This window comes from Caretta caretta, chromosome 6 (assembly GCF_965140235.1).
Source record: "Caretta caretta isolate rCarCar2 chromosome 6, rCarCar1.hap1, whole genome shotgun sequence".
NCBI lineage: Eukaryota > Metazoa > Chordata > Testudines > Cheloniidae > Caretta > Caretta caretta.
In genome coordinates this window covers 90,702,718-90,718,874 of record NC_134211.1, presented here as the reverse complement: position 1 = coordinate 90,718,874, position 16,157 = coordinate 90,702,718, and the positions used below count along the sequence as shown (strand labels likewise).

At 44.7% G+C, this 16,157-nt stretch overlaps 1 protein-coding gene across 4 annotated transcripts; it reads left to right on the top strand.

The window, feature by feature from the left end:
* Positions 1-5,990: 5,990 nt before the first annotated feature.
* ZDHHC22 (zDHHC palmitoyltransferase 22) lies at positions 5,991-14,921 on the top strand. Of its 4 annotated transcripts, none has more exons than XM_048855586.2 (3): positions 5,991-6,065; positions 7,791-8,366; positions 12,311-14,921. In XM_048855586.2, exons 2-3 carry the CDS (start codon positions 7,805-7,807, stop codon positions 12,574-12,576), a joined length of 828 nt encoding a protein of 275 aa, XP_048711543.1. In that variant the 5' UTR covers positions 5,991-6,065; positions 7,791-7,804; the 3' UTR covers positions 12,577-14,921. The 4 variants fall into 4 exon arrangements, with proteins under 4 accessions (XP_048711543.1, XP_048711542.1, XP_074985898.1 ...); XM_048855585.2 differs by lacking the exon at positions 5,991-6,065 and adding an exon at positions 6,081-6,570; XM_075129797.1 differs by lacking the exon at positions 5,991-6,065 and adding an exon at positions 6,590-7,228.
* The last annotated feature ends 1,236 nt before the right edge of the window (positions 14,922-16,157 follow it).

Genomic DNA, 16,157 nt, shown 5'->3' with positions numbered 1-16,157 from the left:
AGGATTTCCGCCCTTCCCCAATTCTTCATTTCCAGTCTTAAATCATTGTATCTTTGTATTCTGTTAAACAGCTGCCATGTTCTACCCTGCGTAGGTATGCACTTTGGGAGCCTTTAAGATGGCAGAATCTATATAAATGTAAGATATTTAGTCTAACAGCACACGTTCAGTTAGAATCACTGATATCTGCACTGTTTAGCAGATATATATAATACGAGCATGTGCAGTACTCACATATATAATAACAATAATATTTTACATTTCTACAGCACTCAAAGTAGTTTATAAACTTACATTCCTACACCACCATTGAAATACAGCCAATCTCTAGGGTAGAGAGTGACAGCCAGGTGAAATGAGAAGCAACAAGCATTCTCCCACAGGACACATTGCCGCGGCAGTCTATTTTATAGCACTGGTTTAGAAATTTGTTCTGTTCTCCATGGTGAAATGTGTCATATTTCATAACGGACTTCACTCCTTCCCAGACTGAGAGGTTTCTTTCTCTAGGGAGCATCAGTTTCTTCAAGGAAGAGCCCCAGGGAAACGGCAAAAGGGAAGGAATATTTTATCTTTAGTAACTGGTCATTTCCATTTTGGAGGCAGCAAAAGAAGCACCATCTGTTGGGCAGTGAATATTCAACACATGAGCAGTGATTTGACTATGAATATGAGAATGTGTTATTGTTGTTTATTATTTATAGGGTGCCCTAGATGTGCATGACACTTTAAAATCCTTGGGATGTATGATATAAATTCAATCAAGAATGCAACACAAAATAGCACGAGACCATGGTATGTGGGTGTGAGGATGTGGGGGCGGCAGCTGTAAACACAAGTAGGAGTGGGCCGCTCTTGGAGATAGTGATTGTTTCTGTTGCCAGCAGATTGTTTGAGCTGATCACTTTCACACATTCCTTGCTGTTTATGTAGGTTTTTAATCGGCTCCTGTAATTAATATTTACATTTTTTATTTTAAATTCTATACTCACTGAAGTGCTCTGCTCCTGCAGAACTCTCCATGGAAGTGACCAAGCATTAAAGGAACATTAACCAGCTACTGGCTCTAACCACAATATTCTTCCATGAGCAGTGGGACTGCTGCCTTCTCAGGAGCTTTTAATGCCCAAAAGCTTAAAATGAATCAGATTTAAACAAAATGATTCACAGAAATCAAATTGATGTGGTTAGGCACCTTTGCTGTTAGCCTTCAATGGGCTTTAGCTCAGATACTATTGTAATTTCTCATTGAGTTCACTGGGAGCTGGATCAGATCCTAAGTGAATCTACCTTAGGTGCATAGAGCCTGATCCCTCAAGTCCTAGTTAAGAAAATGAGAACTGGGGGCATTTCACACCTTGCAGAAGGTGCTCAGAGCTTTGCAGGATTGAGGCTTTGGTTATGTTCTCTGCTGTTGGCCTCTTTTTGATTTGCCCCCACTCTCTTTTACAGGGCTGCTTGAGAATTTTCTCTTACAGACCTTCCTGCCTGGGCTTTCAACCATCTGTTTGCAACTAAGTTCAGGCATGAGCACCCTTCCCTTCATGTCGGGCTCCTTTTCCACCTGTCTCTATGGGAGATTTTCCTTCCAATATTTTCTTTTTTAAGCATATATTTATTGGCTTGCTGAAGTTTATTTGATCATTAGAAAGTTGGTGTTTCCCAACATCAGCAGCAGGCAGCAAATGAGTCAAATGTTAATTTCTGCAACAGCTTTCATGACACATAAGAGCACATGCTGAATGGTTACTTGGTACATTTGTTTTAAACAGGCCTGATATTTCCTTGCTCTATCTAGCTATCTAACCAGGTACTTACATGGCCTTCACCAACACAGTATCCAAATACCCCTCATTACTTAAAATATGACACTAGTCTTTTGCTCTTCCTTTTCTGCCACCAAAAATGGGCTTAGGGCATTTCTTGAAAATGAATGACTGAGAGAATGAGAGTACTATTATGGGGAAGGCTGAGTGAAGAGATGGGACTTATATATGACTCTGAATGTGACAAGACTAGTGGCCATTCTTATTTCTTGTGGCAAGAGTTCCAAGTTCTTGGCTTGGCTCCTGTGAAGGTTCTGTCTCCCACGGTCACAAGCCATCCCCTATTAGTCCGCAGTAACATCATTAAGTGAAGTGTTGTGGGAGGTCCTTGGTTGCCACGGGACAGACAGTTTCTCAGGTAGCCAGGTCCAATTTCATATGGGGCTTTGCAAATCAAAACAGCTAATATTTGTAAACTTGACTTGGACTGTGTACAGTAGGTGCAAAGTCCTGTTTAAAATCATGTTAGTTAAAATGTGATAGTTTTTAAAACACAACCACTTTTCCTTATCTAGATCTGCCTTCAGAGTTCATGCTTCCTGGTCCATTTGATTTTTGGCTTTTCTAATGAGAATGACAACATCCTGATCTTCTGCATAAATTAGTATTTAGACACTTCTTTAAAAGGGAGATTTTGCCTGATAGACTCAGACCACCCAAAGAGCCATTACAGTCTGTTCTGTAAATCTTTATTAATTCACAGATTATTGACACTTTTTTCCTTTGCTCAGTCTGCTAAGTGTTATAAATCCATGTGCTAAAGTTCCTTAGGACATTGTCACTGGACAAGGTTAGCACAAGCAGGTGCAAAAGAATATGGTGCTAAATGAAAAATAACTGTTTTTCATTTTCCTTTTCCCCATCCACTACATGGATTAATGACCTGAATATGTCTGACATACAAAGACATGTCTGAAATACAGCAGGTTAAGAATGTGTCTTTAGGTAGAAAACTTTCCAGTCAGACACCTTAAAATGAGTCCAGACTGATTTTTGGCATGTGTCAATGTGTGAAAACATGTGTCCCCTCATAGATATATTGTATGCCAAATTTTAGCCCACAGCATATTTTTACAGCTGAGTTAGAATCCCTGGAAAAGACAAGACATAATGAGCCATCAACAAACAAACCAGACAAAAGCTTGGCCCACACAGATGGGAACATGCCGCTTGTCATGTAGTATATTTCCACAGTAAAGCTAATGATGGAGAAGGAGGATGATGAAGATTGGCTGGATCAGGGAACTACCTATACTTCATTTTCAATCTCTAGGCTACAGATTCAAATCCAGCACAAGTCTGATAGTATCAGAAAGTCATGACCTTCTATCAACTGTTTAGTAGCCCTAATGTGAGCAAGTTCATCTCCATCCTTTCCCTTATTGACAGGTGTCCACATCACTAAAGCCACCAGCATAATTTGCACAGCATTACTGGCAACCTAGGTCAAAAAACAGGGACATAATGTTATGTTCCCGAGTTCATATTTAGATACCCGCCTGCCTTCCAATACCGCTCAATGGCCAGCAGCTCTCAATTATAGACAGGAGCTTAATTTTAGTCTCTGATTTTAGGAAGTTTTCGCTCTTGTTGACAACTTCAGTCTGCACATAGGTATCCCTATCTGCCCTGGAGCCTGGGCTCTCTGAAATCCCATCAGTTTCACCAGCTGTCTGAAGGGCCGAATGCAGCCCCTGGGTCATAGTTTGCCCATCCCTGCTATAGAGACTTTCATCTACTATGGCCAAGTGTAGCCCAGGTTATGGTGACCAAAAGATGCAATCAAATGATGGCTGTTTGACAGATTGTGTGGAATGAATTAGTGAATTCCCAGTCTACTTCCTAGTAGACAGTTGTCCCCATCAGAGAAATCACCTTCACACTTGGCACTAATTGATCCTGTCTCAGGAGAGAGTTTAAAGTGTCAGTGGACCATGGAGGTCAAACTCCCTCCAAGTCAGGGGTGAGACACTGCGGGGCTGGCTCTGGAGTGTGTGTGGGAGAAGTTCACAGTGCCATTCTCCAAGAAGTACCAGTGCAATGGGTAATAATAATAATAATTAATAATACCTAGCCCTTTTATATAGTGCTTTTCATACAGAGATTACAAAGCCTTTATGAAGGAGGTAAATGTTATTATCCTTGTTTTTTCAGATGTGGAAACTGAGGCATGGAGTGGTCAAGTGATTTATCTAAAAGCATCCAGCAAGCCAGCAGCAGAGCTGTGAATAGAACTTAGGTCTCCTGTACACTAGTTCACACTAAAAGAAAAGGCGTACTTGTGGCACCTTAGAGACTAAGGTGCCACAAGTACTCCTTTTCTTTTTGCGAATACAGACTAACACGGCTGCTACTCTGAAACTAGTCCACACTGTCTCTCTAAAAGAGAAAATGGAAGACTTACATTTCTCTGTCAATCAGTCTAGCTTCTTTCACCAGTATGACATTGGGGGTATGGGAAGGGAGAGAATAATACCAATTCCTGACGTAAATATTGATGTAATTTGTTTTAATACATACCCACAAATTAACCATTGCTCTTGTTATTTCAGTGAGTGGACAAGCTAATTTGTCTAGCTTTTCTCAAATCTCTCTGACACACACACACACACACAAATTCCTCCCTGATATAACTCCACTGAAGTCAATGGAGTTATACCAGAATTAATCCTGACCCCTCCTCCCCAATCTCCCATTTCACAAACACAATAATGTGAACAGAGAAAAACAATGTATGCCATATTTTAAAATATTAAGTCAGTATTTTGCTAGTCACGAAATCGTGAGCATCAAAATCTGGAAGAGCATGTTAATGAAAGCAGCAGGCATAATTTAGCCACTGTACCACTCCTCTGGGAAAAGCTGTTCACTTTCTCTTATACATTTCATTAATAAACTGTAGCTTGTGTTGCTACCAATATAGGAAGAATTAATGTGTTTCATGTTATTCATTCCCTTCAGTCAATGATCCTTCATTACATGAAAAGGTTTCAATGTATTTTTTCTGTTATTTTGATGTAAACTGTTAAAATAAGAAGAAAACACTGATTATTCAAAAATAGAAGCTAGCCTGGTATATTCCTTATTTTAAGGCTCACTCTAGTTTAATATTAAATAAGTCAAGGAAATATTAAAATATTTTGTTTATTTGGGAACATGACAGGGAGACCATTAGAATGGGAATGAAGGCTGGGCGAATGCTGCCCAGTTTTCCCCACATTTCTGCTGAAGTACATCTCAGGCATGTCTCATTTCAGCTCCATTGTGCACAGGCCTGGCTACCTCTGGCTTTTGCTATCCAAAATGTTTTTTTTTTTCTCTGAAATGTTGAATCGTGAAAGTGAGCAGAGGGAAAAAAAGTCATTTATGCAACAAAACAAAAAAACACGAAATAAAAACCAGCTGACTGTCACTAACCCCCACGTGTGTGTGTTTGGGGGGGGGGGGTTAGTTCTTTGTCTCACAATATGTATCTCCTTAGAAGCTGAGACACAGGAGCACACCTCAGTCCTGGCCTGCCATGCACTCCACTTGGATGTGGGTGATAGGCCTCCCTGGCAAAAGCAGAGCCTGCTAATGAGTCTGAATTACAGGATGATTCTTATGAAAGGGACCAATCCTAGGACCAGTTTGCAGCCACCAACCTGTATTTTCTGTCCCCTGCGACCAGTTCAGAATTTGAACCTTGGTCTCCGTAGGTTCAAAGCACTAGGTCAGGGAGCCTCCTCGTGCCCCTTTCAAAGGGGAGACATTTCTTCAGGACAAGCTGTGAGTGTTTGTCAGTGAGTGTTTGTCAGTGCCTTGTGAGTGGGGTTTGTGTGGGTGTGTGCACGTATTTTGGAGAGGGAGCGCGAGCGTGTGTGGGGGGTGGGGGGAAGAGGGCGCCAGTTACTCAGCACTTACGGACGTGGAGTAATTAAAGCTCCGCGCACAGGTTCCCTGGGACCCGTTCAGATGCAGCACAGTGCACTTCACCCCCCCCCCCCTTCACCGCTCGCTAGTTGACTAGGGTGCCAGAGGTCCCGGATCTGGGTAAAAAAGAGGAGGCTGCCAGCCAAGAGAGAGCGAGAACCCCTCCCAAACTTTCCAGCCTTCCCAAACCTGTTCCTCAGGGCTCTTCCAAGGAGCGGCTCGTCGGCAGCAGGCGAGACGTTTCCACCCCCCCCCCCCCCCCCGAGGCACCTGCTGGAGCAGCCAGCTTCCAGCCAGCCGGGCTGCCGCAGGCAGGACCTGCTCTGGGTGAGTGAGCTCAGATTCCTCTTCCTCCCCGTCTCCTGCTCCACGGTGCTACCGCTGGTGGAACTGATGGGATTTCAGAAAGCCCAGGCTCCAGGGCGCAGAGGGACACCTTCCCACTGCCTACAGGGTGCTGGTAGGGTAGGAGGGACCCCAGAGGCCGGGGCCCGGCGGCACACCACACTGCTCCCTCCAGTGCCAGGGCTCACAGGAGGGCTCCTGCCGGAGGAACTGAAGGGACAGCTCCCTCTTTCTCCCGAGGCTGCTGCCGGAGGTGCTGAAGGGACAGTTCCCTATTAAGCACAGGGCGGTTCCTGCTGGGGACGCTGAAGGGACAGCTCCCCATTGAGCAGCCTGCTGCTATCGGGAGAGGGCTGCTAAGCGGGAAGCTCCCCGAGCCTCCGCAGTTCACACCGCAGCTGCTGCTAATCCAGCGGCTGGCCTTGAAGGGACACCAGCTTCTTCCCAGCCCCATCGGACTCCAGCCACAGCAGCTCCAAGCAGCCAGGTAACAACTAGGCATTCCTAAAAAACAGCAAGCAAGGGGATTTCAAGGTTATTCCGCGTGCCAGCCAGACAGCAAGCCAGACGAGCTCGGAGAGGGGGATGAGCTGATCTGGAGACTGCCCAGCGGTCCCGCCAGAACCAGGATGGGGCTGCCAGTGTTGGCACCAAAGAAAGTTCCCAGTGGCTACTAAATGTTTAAAGTTTAAGGGACAAATGTGCTTCTGATTTAAGTTCCAGGCTGAAGTTAATGGTGGATAAGGTCCAGCTGGGGAGTGTAAATATCAGGCCGCGCTGGAACAAGCGGCTCCCTGCTTCATTTATTTGCCATAGGTCCTTTTCCCCTTGTACATTTTATATGTGTCTGGCACGGATGGAAAAAGAAAGAGCTAAACGTAGTCATCGCTGTGTTGGGGGAGCTGGCGTGGACCTGCCTAGACAGCTGCTCTTTTGTACCTTTGGTTTTTAGGGGATTTTGTTTGCTTGTTTGGTGTAATCATGTGTATTGACTATACACTAGCGATAGACAGACACACGCGCACAGCGCTCTGTTGGTGTTACAGAGTTCCTCGCACAACGCCGAAGGTTGCAGCTGGGGCAGCCCCTAGCAGTTCTTTTGTGCATTTCCTCATCTTGCGCATGTAGGGACAACAGTCATTGAGGTAATCGGAGATCTGTGGCTTCAACGGATAAATTAGAGCTTTGGATTTGATCCGTATTGCAGTGGATTAGAGCAACCACCCTTTCTCTCTTCCCTCTTTCCCCCACCTTCCTTCTGACATGCAACACAAAAACTGACCCTGCCTGTAACAGGAACTCCTGTAGTAGAGAAAAGGGGAGCCGCGGAGCGAGCTTGGTGCTGATGCAGCCGGCAGACAGAGGCTCCAGGCACGGCAGCCTCTGGAATCTCCGTGGCAATGCCGCCTGCAAGCTCCCTGGAGCCAGGCACTGGGGCTGTGACAGTAACAGCTAGGAGATGAGGAGCGATCGTTCCCCAAGGAGCTGGCCTCTGTCACGCGCCACTGAACTGGCGGGGATTTCATTGCAGAGGGGTGCGTGTGGCAGACGGGAGGGAGGGGCGGGGGAGAGCAGCAGAGAGGGCATTGCCAGGAGCAAACAGGGGAGCCGGCGGGAAGGGGGAGAATGGGGCACCTGGAAGGAAATGGGCGCATCAAGTATCCGTCTGAGGCGGTGATGTTTGTTCTCTTCTTGCTCTCCCTGCAGGAATGTAATCCACAATGCTAGTTCTCAGGGTGCTCAATGTTGTTGCTCCAGCCTACTTCCTGTGCATCTCCTTAGTGACCTTCGTCCTCCAGCTCTTTCTCTTCATCCCCAGCATGTTCAAAGACCCTTCCACCACCCCACTTTTCTCTCCTGCTCTGCTGCATGGGGCCCTCTTCCTCTTCCTCTCAGCTAATGCCCTGGGGAACTACATCCTTGTGATACAGAACTCCCCTGAGGACCTGGGCAAGTGCCTGAACTCGGGCGGAGGAGCCGAAGTGGTGGCGGACCGGCCGGACGGAAGCAGGTCCCCTTGCTCAGCCTTGCCCAGCACCCACTTCTGTAGACTGTGTGCCAGAGTCACCCAAAGGCATGACCACCACTGTTTCTTCACAGGGAACTGCATCGGGAGCAGGAACATGCGGAACTTCATCATGTTCTGCCTCTACACCTCCTTGGCTTGTCTCGACTCCCTGGTGGCAGGGGTGGCTTACATTTCTGCAGTGCTCTCTATGTCCTTTGCAAACCCACTGGCCTTCCTCACCCTCCTGCCTCACTCCATCAGCCAGTTCTTCTCAGGTAAGCGGCCTCTCTCCCAGAGAAAGAACATGGTCTCCCTTTGCCCAAATGCGCCACTTGGGTCTTGCTCCTTCCCAGGCAACTTTGTGAGGGGCGGGGGGCGGGGAAAGGGAAGGGAGGGGTTCCTGTGCTCACGGATCTCTTCACTGAGGCTTTGTGTACATTTCCTGCAGGAGTTGAGCACTGTGATCAAAGGCCCTATCGAAACCCAGCCGGGTTCCAGACACAGTCCTCTTCGTAATTTATTAGGTTCTAAAAAACCCAAACCCAGCGCCTAAAACAGGGCGCCAGTGAGCAGGGCTGGTGGGCGTGCAGAGAGTCTAGTGCAAGGAGGCAGCAGGAGAAAGAATTTCACTCATTATCCTAATGCAGAGGGGTGCCTCAGTGCGTCCCTGGGGGTGGTTCTCAAGTTGTTCAGAGGGGGGAACCATATTCTAATAGAGATTGACTGGGGGACACTTCCCCTTCCGTTTGCCATCACCTGGTCCCTCCTCCACTCCCATTAGACACACACCCAGCCCCACCTCCTTTCCCATTTGACATACACCCAGCCCCACCGCCTTTCCCATTCGCCATCATCCAGCCCCACCTCCCCTTCCATTTGCCTTCACCCTGCCCCATGTCCCCATCATAAGACACACACTCAGCCCCACCTCCTTTCCCTTCCCAATACACACACCTAGCGCCCACATCCCCTCCCTGTGGCAAGTATAGCTGCTGCTCACATGGAAATTCAGTGTTAGGAAATTATGATGTTAGCTTCTTTTAATGCTATCTAGCAGGTGGAAACAAAGAAGAGAATTAGTATCATGTGACCAACCAGCTCTCTGCAGACCTCCAGCTTGTTCTTTGCAGACCACAGTTTGAGAGCCACCGTTGATCTCTGAAAGTGCCCCATGCCAAAAGAAGATGTATTCAGAGGAATAATCTGCTTCTGACCCTGCCTTTTTATGGCTTTCAAGGTGCCCTTTCCCCATCCACATCTTTTCCTGTTCCTTATCAATTCTCCCCCTACTCCTCTAATTTCTCTTTCTGATCCTTCTCCCACACTCTGCCTTAGCACCTCTGGTTCTGTCCCTCCTCATCTCACCATGCCCCTGAGCCCCTCCAAATGCACCAAATCTAAATTTGAGACAAAACCCTAGAATGAGGGGAATTTGAAAAGTTGCTTCATCAAAAGTTTATAGACTAGTGGTATTCTGCAAGTGACTATGTAAAAATTTCATTCTTTTAACCATCAGACCTGCAGCCTGTGTGTATCAGAATCAGATCTCCTCGCTTTACTGACTAAAATAGGACTTCTGCTCTGACTCCTGCAGAGCCACTCAGCTCAGGGAGAGGACCAGGATTGTATTCTGGGGTCATGAATCAACAGGACTGTTGACTATGTTTTGCTTGCAGAATCTTGCTAATGATGCATGAGCCAGAAGGAACCCAGCTTGATTTTCAGATTCCAGGCTGAGAAGGCTGGCATTTAAAAACAAACAAGCAGCAATTTAGTCATAAAAGTATCTGATTTTAGCATGGTAGTCACTAAAAGCCAATAAACATGGAACCCTGCCATGAGATTTTTATGGAGTCACTTTTCGAAGTAGAATCACATTTTAATTAACGTTGGATAAACTTCTTCAGAATGAATAACATTCTCCTCTTCTAAGCTATGGCTGACACAGCAAAATGGAGTGGGGAGACAAGGTGAGGAGGCCACCAGGGAGCTGGTTATGGCTCTTTGAATCTGTGGGCCGATCAGCATCAACCCTGGCATATGTTAGAGCAAAACCCTAGGCTGCACTAACTTATGCTGCTAGTATATGGACCCTAAGGAAGCATCTTTAACTGAGGATCAGTGCACCAGAGCAGAGCTCCACCACACTCCAACACATCTTTTTCCTCCTCTGACATGCTCTCTATGCTGGTGGCAGGTGACCACTGGAATAGGAGATGGATCTGCAAGTTTTATGACAACTGGATTAATTCTCAGCTGGCTAGTTGTGGCCAGAATCTATGCTCAGGAGGCCCAAAGAGCCAGCATGGATATCAGAATTTGGCCCAGTATCTATAAATTCAGCATCATAACTCAGCATTTCTGGCATAAATAATGTGCAGCAATAAGAGTGAGATCACATCAGGTTCATAGGGAACAGAAGTAAGTTTGGGTTTAAAATGGTTTCTGGTAATGAGGGGCAAATAAGAGGTATTTTTGTAAATGTCTGTCAGATTGGATCTCCTGACAAAACTATAGACTATGTTTATTTGGATAACCTAAGAATAAGATTAACAAACCTTATGTCCATTAAGTATGGCTCAGGGAAGCTTTATACTTGCAAGAAGAGACAAAGGATTCCTCTTCTCACAACATGGTGACTTTCTGCATCATGTCCTCAAATAAATCTTGCAGGCTTCTTGCAAATAAATCTTGTAGGCTTGCTGCAAAGTCCACAGCTCCCAACAGAGCATTATCAGGAAAAATGAACCAATCTCTATCACTCTTGCTTCCAATAAATGCTGAGAAGCCCATGCTTGTATCTGACCTTCCTATTCAATATTTCAAGTTACCCTCACTAACCAAATTAGTATGAGGATTCTTTACCTCCTTAAGGGGATCTGTTCTCCCCTGGACATGTTGTGCATGATGTCTACTGGGATCAAGAAAGACAAGAAAAGAAAAGTGATATTGAATTTAAAAAGCAACATTTAACAGTTCAAGTGTTCAGGACTGAAAAGCCAGATGCTGTAGTCTGTTTGAAAAAAATCATCCAAGTCCAAAACTTGAAGTGAAGTCAAAGTGTAATTTTGTGGCAGCCAACAGCTAGACTATTAATTACTGCATTTCAAGATGGAGAAGCTGGAATTCATAGATTTTAAGGCCAGAAGGGACTATTAGCTCATCTACTCTGAAATCCTGTATAACACAATTCCAATAACTGGAGGAGCCATGAGCTACTTACAGCCAGCCACCCAGCCCTGTTCTGGTGACTCCTGGTAAGAGAAGATGAGGCAGGACTGGTTATAAGACTAGCCAGCACTCCTGCACCATTCCCTATGGTGACTTCTGCTGAGAGAGACTTGGATTAGAGTAACTTGAGTTGTCCCCCCTGCACCATTCCTACATTCTTCTCTTCAGGAGGGAAAGGTAACATTAGAGAGATTCTTTTAAAAGACCTATAAGGAATTAGTTATGATACATTTGATAGTTATATAAGTACTAAAATATTGGCAGATCCTGAGTGGGTGCAAATTGGCCTATATACTGATATTATACTATATATATATATATATAGGGCCAGAACTACAACTGCTGTAAATTTTCACAGCTTCATTGACTTCAATGGAATTAGGCCAATTTACACCAGCTGAGGATCTGCCCATATTTTTTAGTACTTATAGGTGTATAAAATTATATATAACTTTTTTAAAACAATGATTAGAAGTACCTGTCAGATTCAATGTTTCCGTAAGTCTTTTAGCATGCTGTAGCCATGTACACAAGAGATGCTACTGAGCGGCAATCTAGTGCATTGTAGATTCACACCCTGCTTTGCTGTGCAAAAACATCCCATGTAGACAAGCCCTGTGTCATTTAGGCACTTTTGAAAATGTTACTAACAATGATTAAAATACATTTTATATTTTGTGGAATTTTCCCTTTAAGCCCTGATGCTACATATTACCAATATAAACACTAGTCTAGTCTAACCTCTACAATTTTAATATTTTACCCCAACAGTGTTAGTTGCATTGATGATCATGAATGAAATCCTTCAATTAAAATGATTAGAATGATTAATTCTCTTTTTCCTTCTAGCTCTCAAGTTGTATAATTGTTATAGAATATAATTCAGTTTCCAAAACTCTTCAGGTTGAATATTTCTGGATGACTAATATACTAATATGTGGGGTGTAAAATGCTGTTTCTTTTTTCTCTTCCGGCTCTGGAACTGCAGGAGCTCTCCTTAGCTCTGAAATGTTTGTCATTCTCATGCTGTACCTCTGGCTTGGAATTGGACTTGCCTGTGCTGGCTTCTGTTCCCACCAGATACTGTTGATCTTACGAGGGCAAACTCGCTACCAGGTGCGGAAGGGGATGGTGGTAAGAGCCCGGCCCTGGAGGAAGAACCTGCAGGATGTTTTTGGGAAGAGGTGGCTAATAGGACTTCTCATTCCTGTGCTAAATGTGGGAAGTGACTATCATAGGCATAAAGACAAGTAACTCTCCACAACACACATGCACAGATATACCCCTACTTTCTCCCATACTTCTGCTGCAACATGGCAAAGTTGGGATATTCCATCTCTCAGTACTGCAGACTCTAGGGGGAAGGGATTGGCTAGCAAACCGAGCAGATGTAAGGGATTGTCTTTCTGTTCTGTGCTTGTACAGTGCCTAGCACAATGGGGTCCACATCCATGACTAGGGCTCCTAGCCGCTATGTTAATACAAATAATAAATATTAATAAGGAGATCACAAACCATGTAGATGAAGAGATACTGCCGCTTTGTAGACACATCACTGCACCTGTGTACATGGCAACAGTCTCTGTACTATTAGAAAAATAATATTCAAATCCTCCTTTAGGATCCTTTCTCACTCTTTCATCTTCCCTCTCTCTCTCTTGCTCTCTCTCTCTGTTATCTAACCTATGCCTTCTCCCACAACTGGCAGCAGGATCCTTCTCCATCTAGCTGATAGCCCATGCTATCATGACTAGATTGTGAGCAAAGTATATGTTCCTGTGGGGGGTTTCCAAGTTGGAGCTTTATGAAGCATAAAGTGACCTGAGACAGAAAGAAGCATTTAACAATAAAACTGTAGTGCAGCCAAACACTTTAGGAACAGGCTGCTAGGAAGGCAGAGAGAGTCTAGTCTTCATAGACTAGAAATTAGGGATGGAAAGGACTTCATTAGGTCTCTTGAGCTCCAATTATTCTTGAGCTCTTCCCTTCGTAGGTATATGAAGGGATAGCAGCTCACAGACTGTCCACAGGGCCTGTCAGGATTGTAGCTCTAGTGGCTGCTTCTCAGAGTGTTTCTTCTTCAACTCCCCACCCCCGGCCCTTGCCTTATGACACAGTCCATGGCACAATTGTCTGTCCAGCTCCAAGGACCAGCAATCAGATCTAATAATGGACCTTGGATCAAATAAGGCCAAGATACAAGAAAAGAAAACCGTGAGCATGAATGGAAAAGATGCATTTGAGAGTTGGGCTGTGTGTGAGTGGTTGTGTGACAGAGGTAGGTTGGGGGTGGCTTGCGTGAGTGAGTGATAGAAGGTGCATGCGCACAAACTGGGCTGGCAGGAGAGTGTAAGCGGCAGCACTTAAATGTACATCCTGATGTAGCACACAGTCAAAGATGGTTCGTCCATGTTGAGTGGTGTTCAGAGTTCAGCCTTCACTGGAAGACAGTGGGGTTCTCCAAAGACCAGGACACTTTGCTATAATTTTGTAGTAGTATTAAAAATTAACAAAATGATTACCTCAAACATTCCTGCCACACCCTTAATATAGGCTCTTCAGAGGTTCTCAAACTGGGGGGGCGTGGAATGTATTCTGGGGTGGGGTGGGGAATGAGAAGCTTTAGGGAAAAAATTACCGTGCGTAATCAGAGCGGGTGGCCGGAGAGCGGTGGCCATACCATACCATGCCATCCTTACTTCTGTGCTACTGCTGGCAGCAGTGCTGCCTTCATAGCTGGGTACCTGGGCAGCAGCTGCCACTCTCCACTCTGCCTTCAGAGCTGGGCAGTCAGAGAGCGGCAGCTGCTGGCCAGGTGCTGGCGGGGGATCATGTACATTACAACAGACCCAAAGAAGGGGGGTGTGATCAAGTTTGAGAACGAATGCTTTAGGACATTTCCTCTAGCCCAGGTATAGTGGGGTACATTCATCATGGTATATCTCCACTAAGGAAGTTAATGGAGTTACTATTGGGATTAATCAGCCTAGTATGTCAGTATGTCCTGCTTCAGCAAACCCCATCATATCAGTGCTGAGACACCATGCTGATAGGTGCCTTAAAAAAAGACACTACCACATTTCAAAAATTATCACAGTGCTTTATTCCCAGGGGTTTATTATAATGAGAAGAAGCCTCTGTTATGGTCATCTTGCATCAGACAGTGTGGCCTGGATGGGAATCCACTACTTCTTTTAATAGACTGGAAGGGCTGCTGTTAAGCAATGAAAGGTGTCTTTCTTCCTTAAACACCACTCTTAATCTATCATAGGGGAGGAGCATAATACCTGCTCTCAAAGTTGTGTTTCTCCCACAGCAGTGCACAGCAGTCATTCCTACAGGCTTTAGAATTGGCTCTCAGACAGCTCTATCATGATCCCAGGGTGTACACAAGTAACAAACAAACACAGTACATTGTGATGAGCTGCGTGACCTTGAGAATGTACTGTAGAAAAAACTAGTTGTGTAGGTAGAACACACATAGACAACATTCTTTCCACATTGAATGTGTGTTCGCATGAACACACCTGTATTTACATGTATAGTATGCTGTATTTTCAATAACAGACAACAATAAAGTGTTTTGATTTTTTAAGTTATCTTCTGGATGCTGTGATCTTTAACTGTTCTTTTGTTCTATTTGTGTGTGTGGACATGTATGTGTATAACTGCATATTTAATCACCTTATGTACAGTAGGAAGAAATTAGGAGTCAGGTCTCCTGGGTTCTTTTCCTGTCTCTGCCACTGATTCACTGTGTAACCTTGGGCAAGCCACTTCATCTCTCTACTTTAGTCTCCCCCCCCATCTGAAAATGGATCTAATAACATAGGAGGGTTGTGAGGTTTGATTTGTGTTTGTAAAGTGTTAGGAGGTCCTCAGATGAAATGTGCTAGAGAAGTGTTACTATTATTAATTTATTATTATTTTTATTATAATAATATTATTATTATCCACAGACAGCTTGTAAGAGTGAATTACTCCCTACTGGTACCCATGCAACAGAATGGTTAACCTTGACACTATCTCAAATAGGTAAATGAATTGTTTCTGACAGTCACCTTGTTATTGGACTGTGAGGAAGCACATTGCACTGTATGCCTGAGTGTTTAAGAGTGTTCCCAGCATTATTCTTATTCCACAATCTAGCTGATCCAACTTCCTCTTCTCATCACTGATTCTATTTTTTATTTTTAAAAGGGACAGGCTTGCAAGACTTCAGCCAATAGCTTTTAGGTGTCAGCACAAATTATGAAATTATGTTGTGGAATTCTCATCCCCTGCGTGTGCCATTTTATTGGCACTGTCGGTTTGGTCAGCTCCTGCTATTCACTGCCTGCAGACATGCTACCTCAGACTCTCATCTCATCAGGTATCACATACTAAGAAGGGTGGGGCCAGCTCAGTACTTGGAAGGGGGAAACTTCCAAGGAAAACCCAGGTATTGTACAAAATAATGCTAGTGATTCAGTAGAAATCCCTATTCTCTCCAAGTCAGTAACCAGTGCCCCAGCCTGGTGCTAGAGACAGCTCTGCTGGTGGAAGCTCCTGACCATTTCAGTCATTTTTAGCAAGTGTTAATCCTGGTACACAGCCAAATTGCAGTATGGGGAACTGTATTGTGACTCTCTAAAATTCCTCCTGCAATTTCAGTTATTCCTCACTTCCTGACCTAAGTTGATGTGTAGTGTTAATGTGTGCTGTTAAACAGCTTTTCTGAACCATGCTACAGGCACGTGGATTTCCATGGTAGTGAAGTGACTTCTGCTTGTATATCTTGCTGCAAATAATGTCTTTTGGGAGGAAAGGCACGATAGAAATGTAACATTATTGTG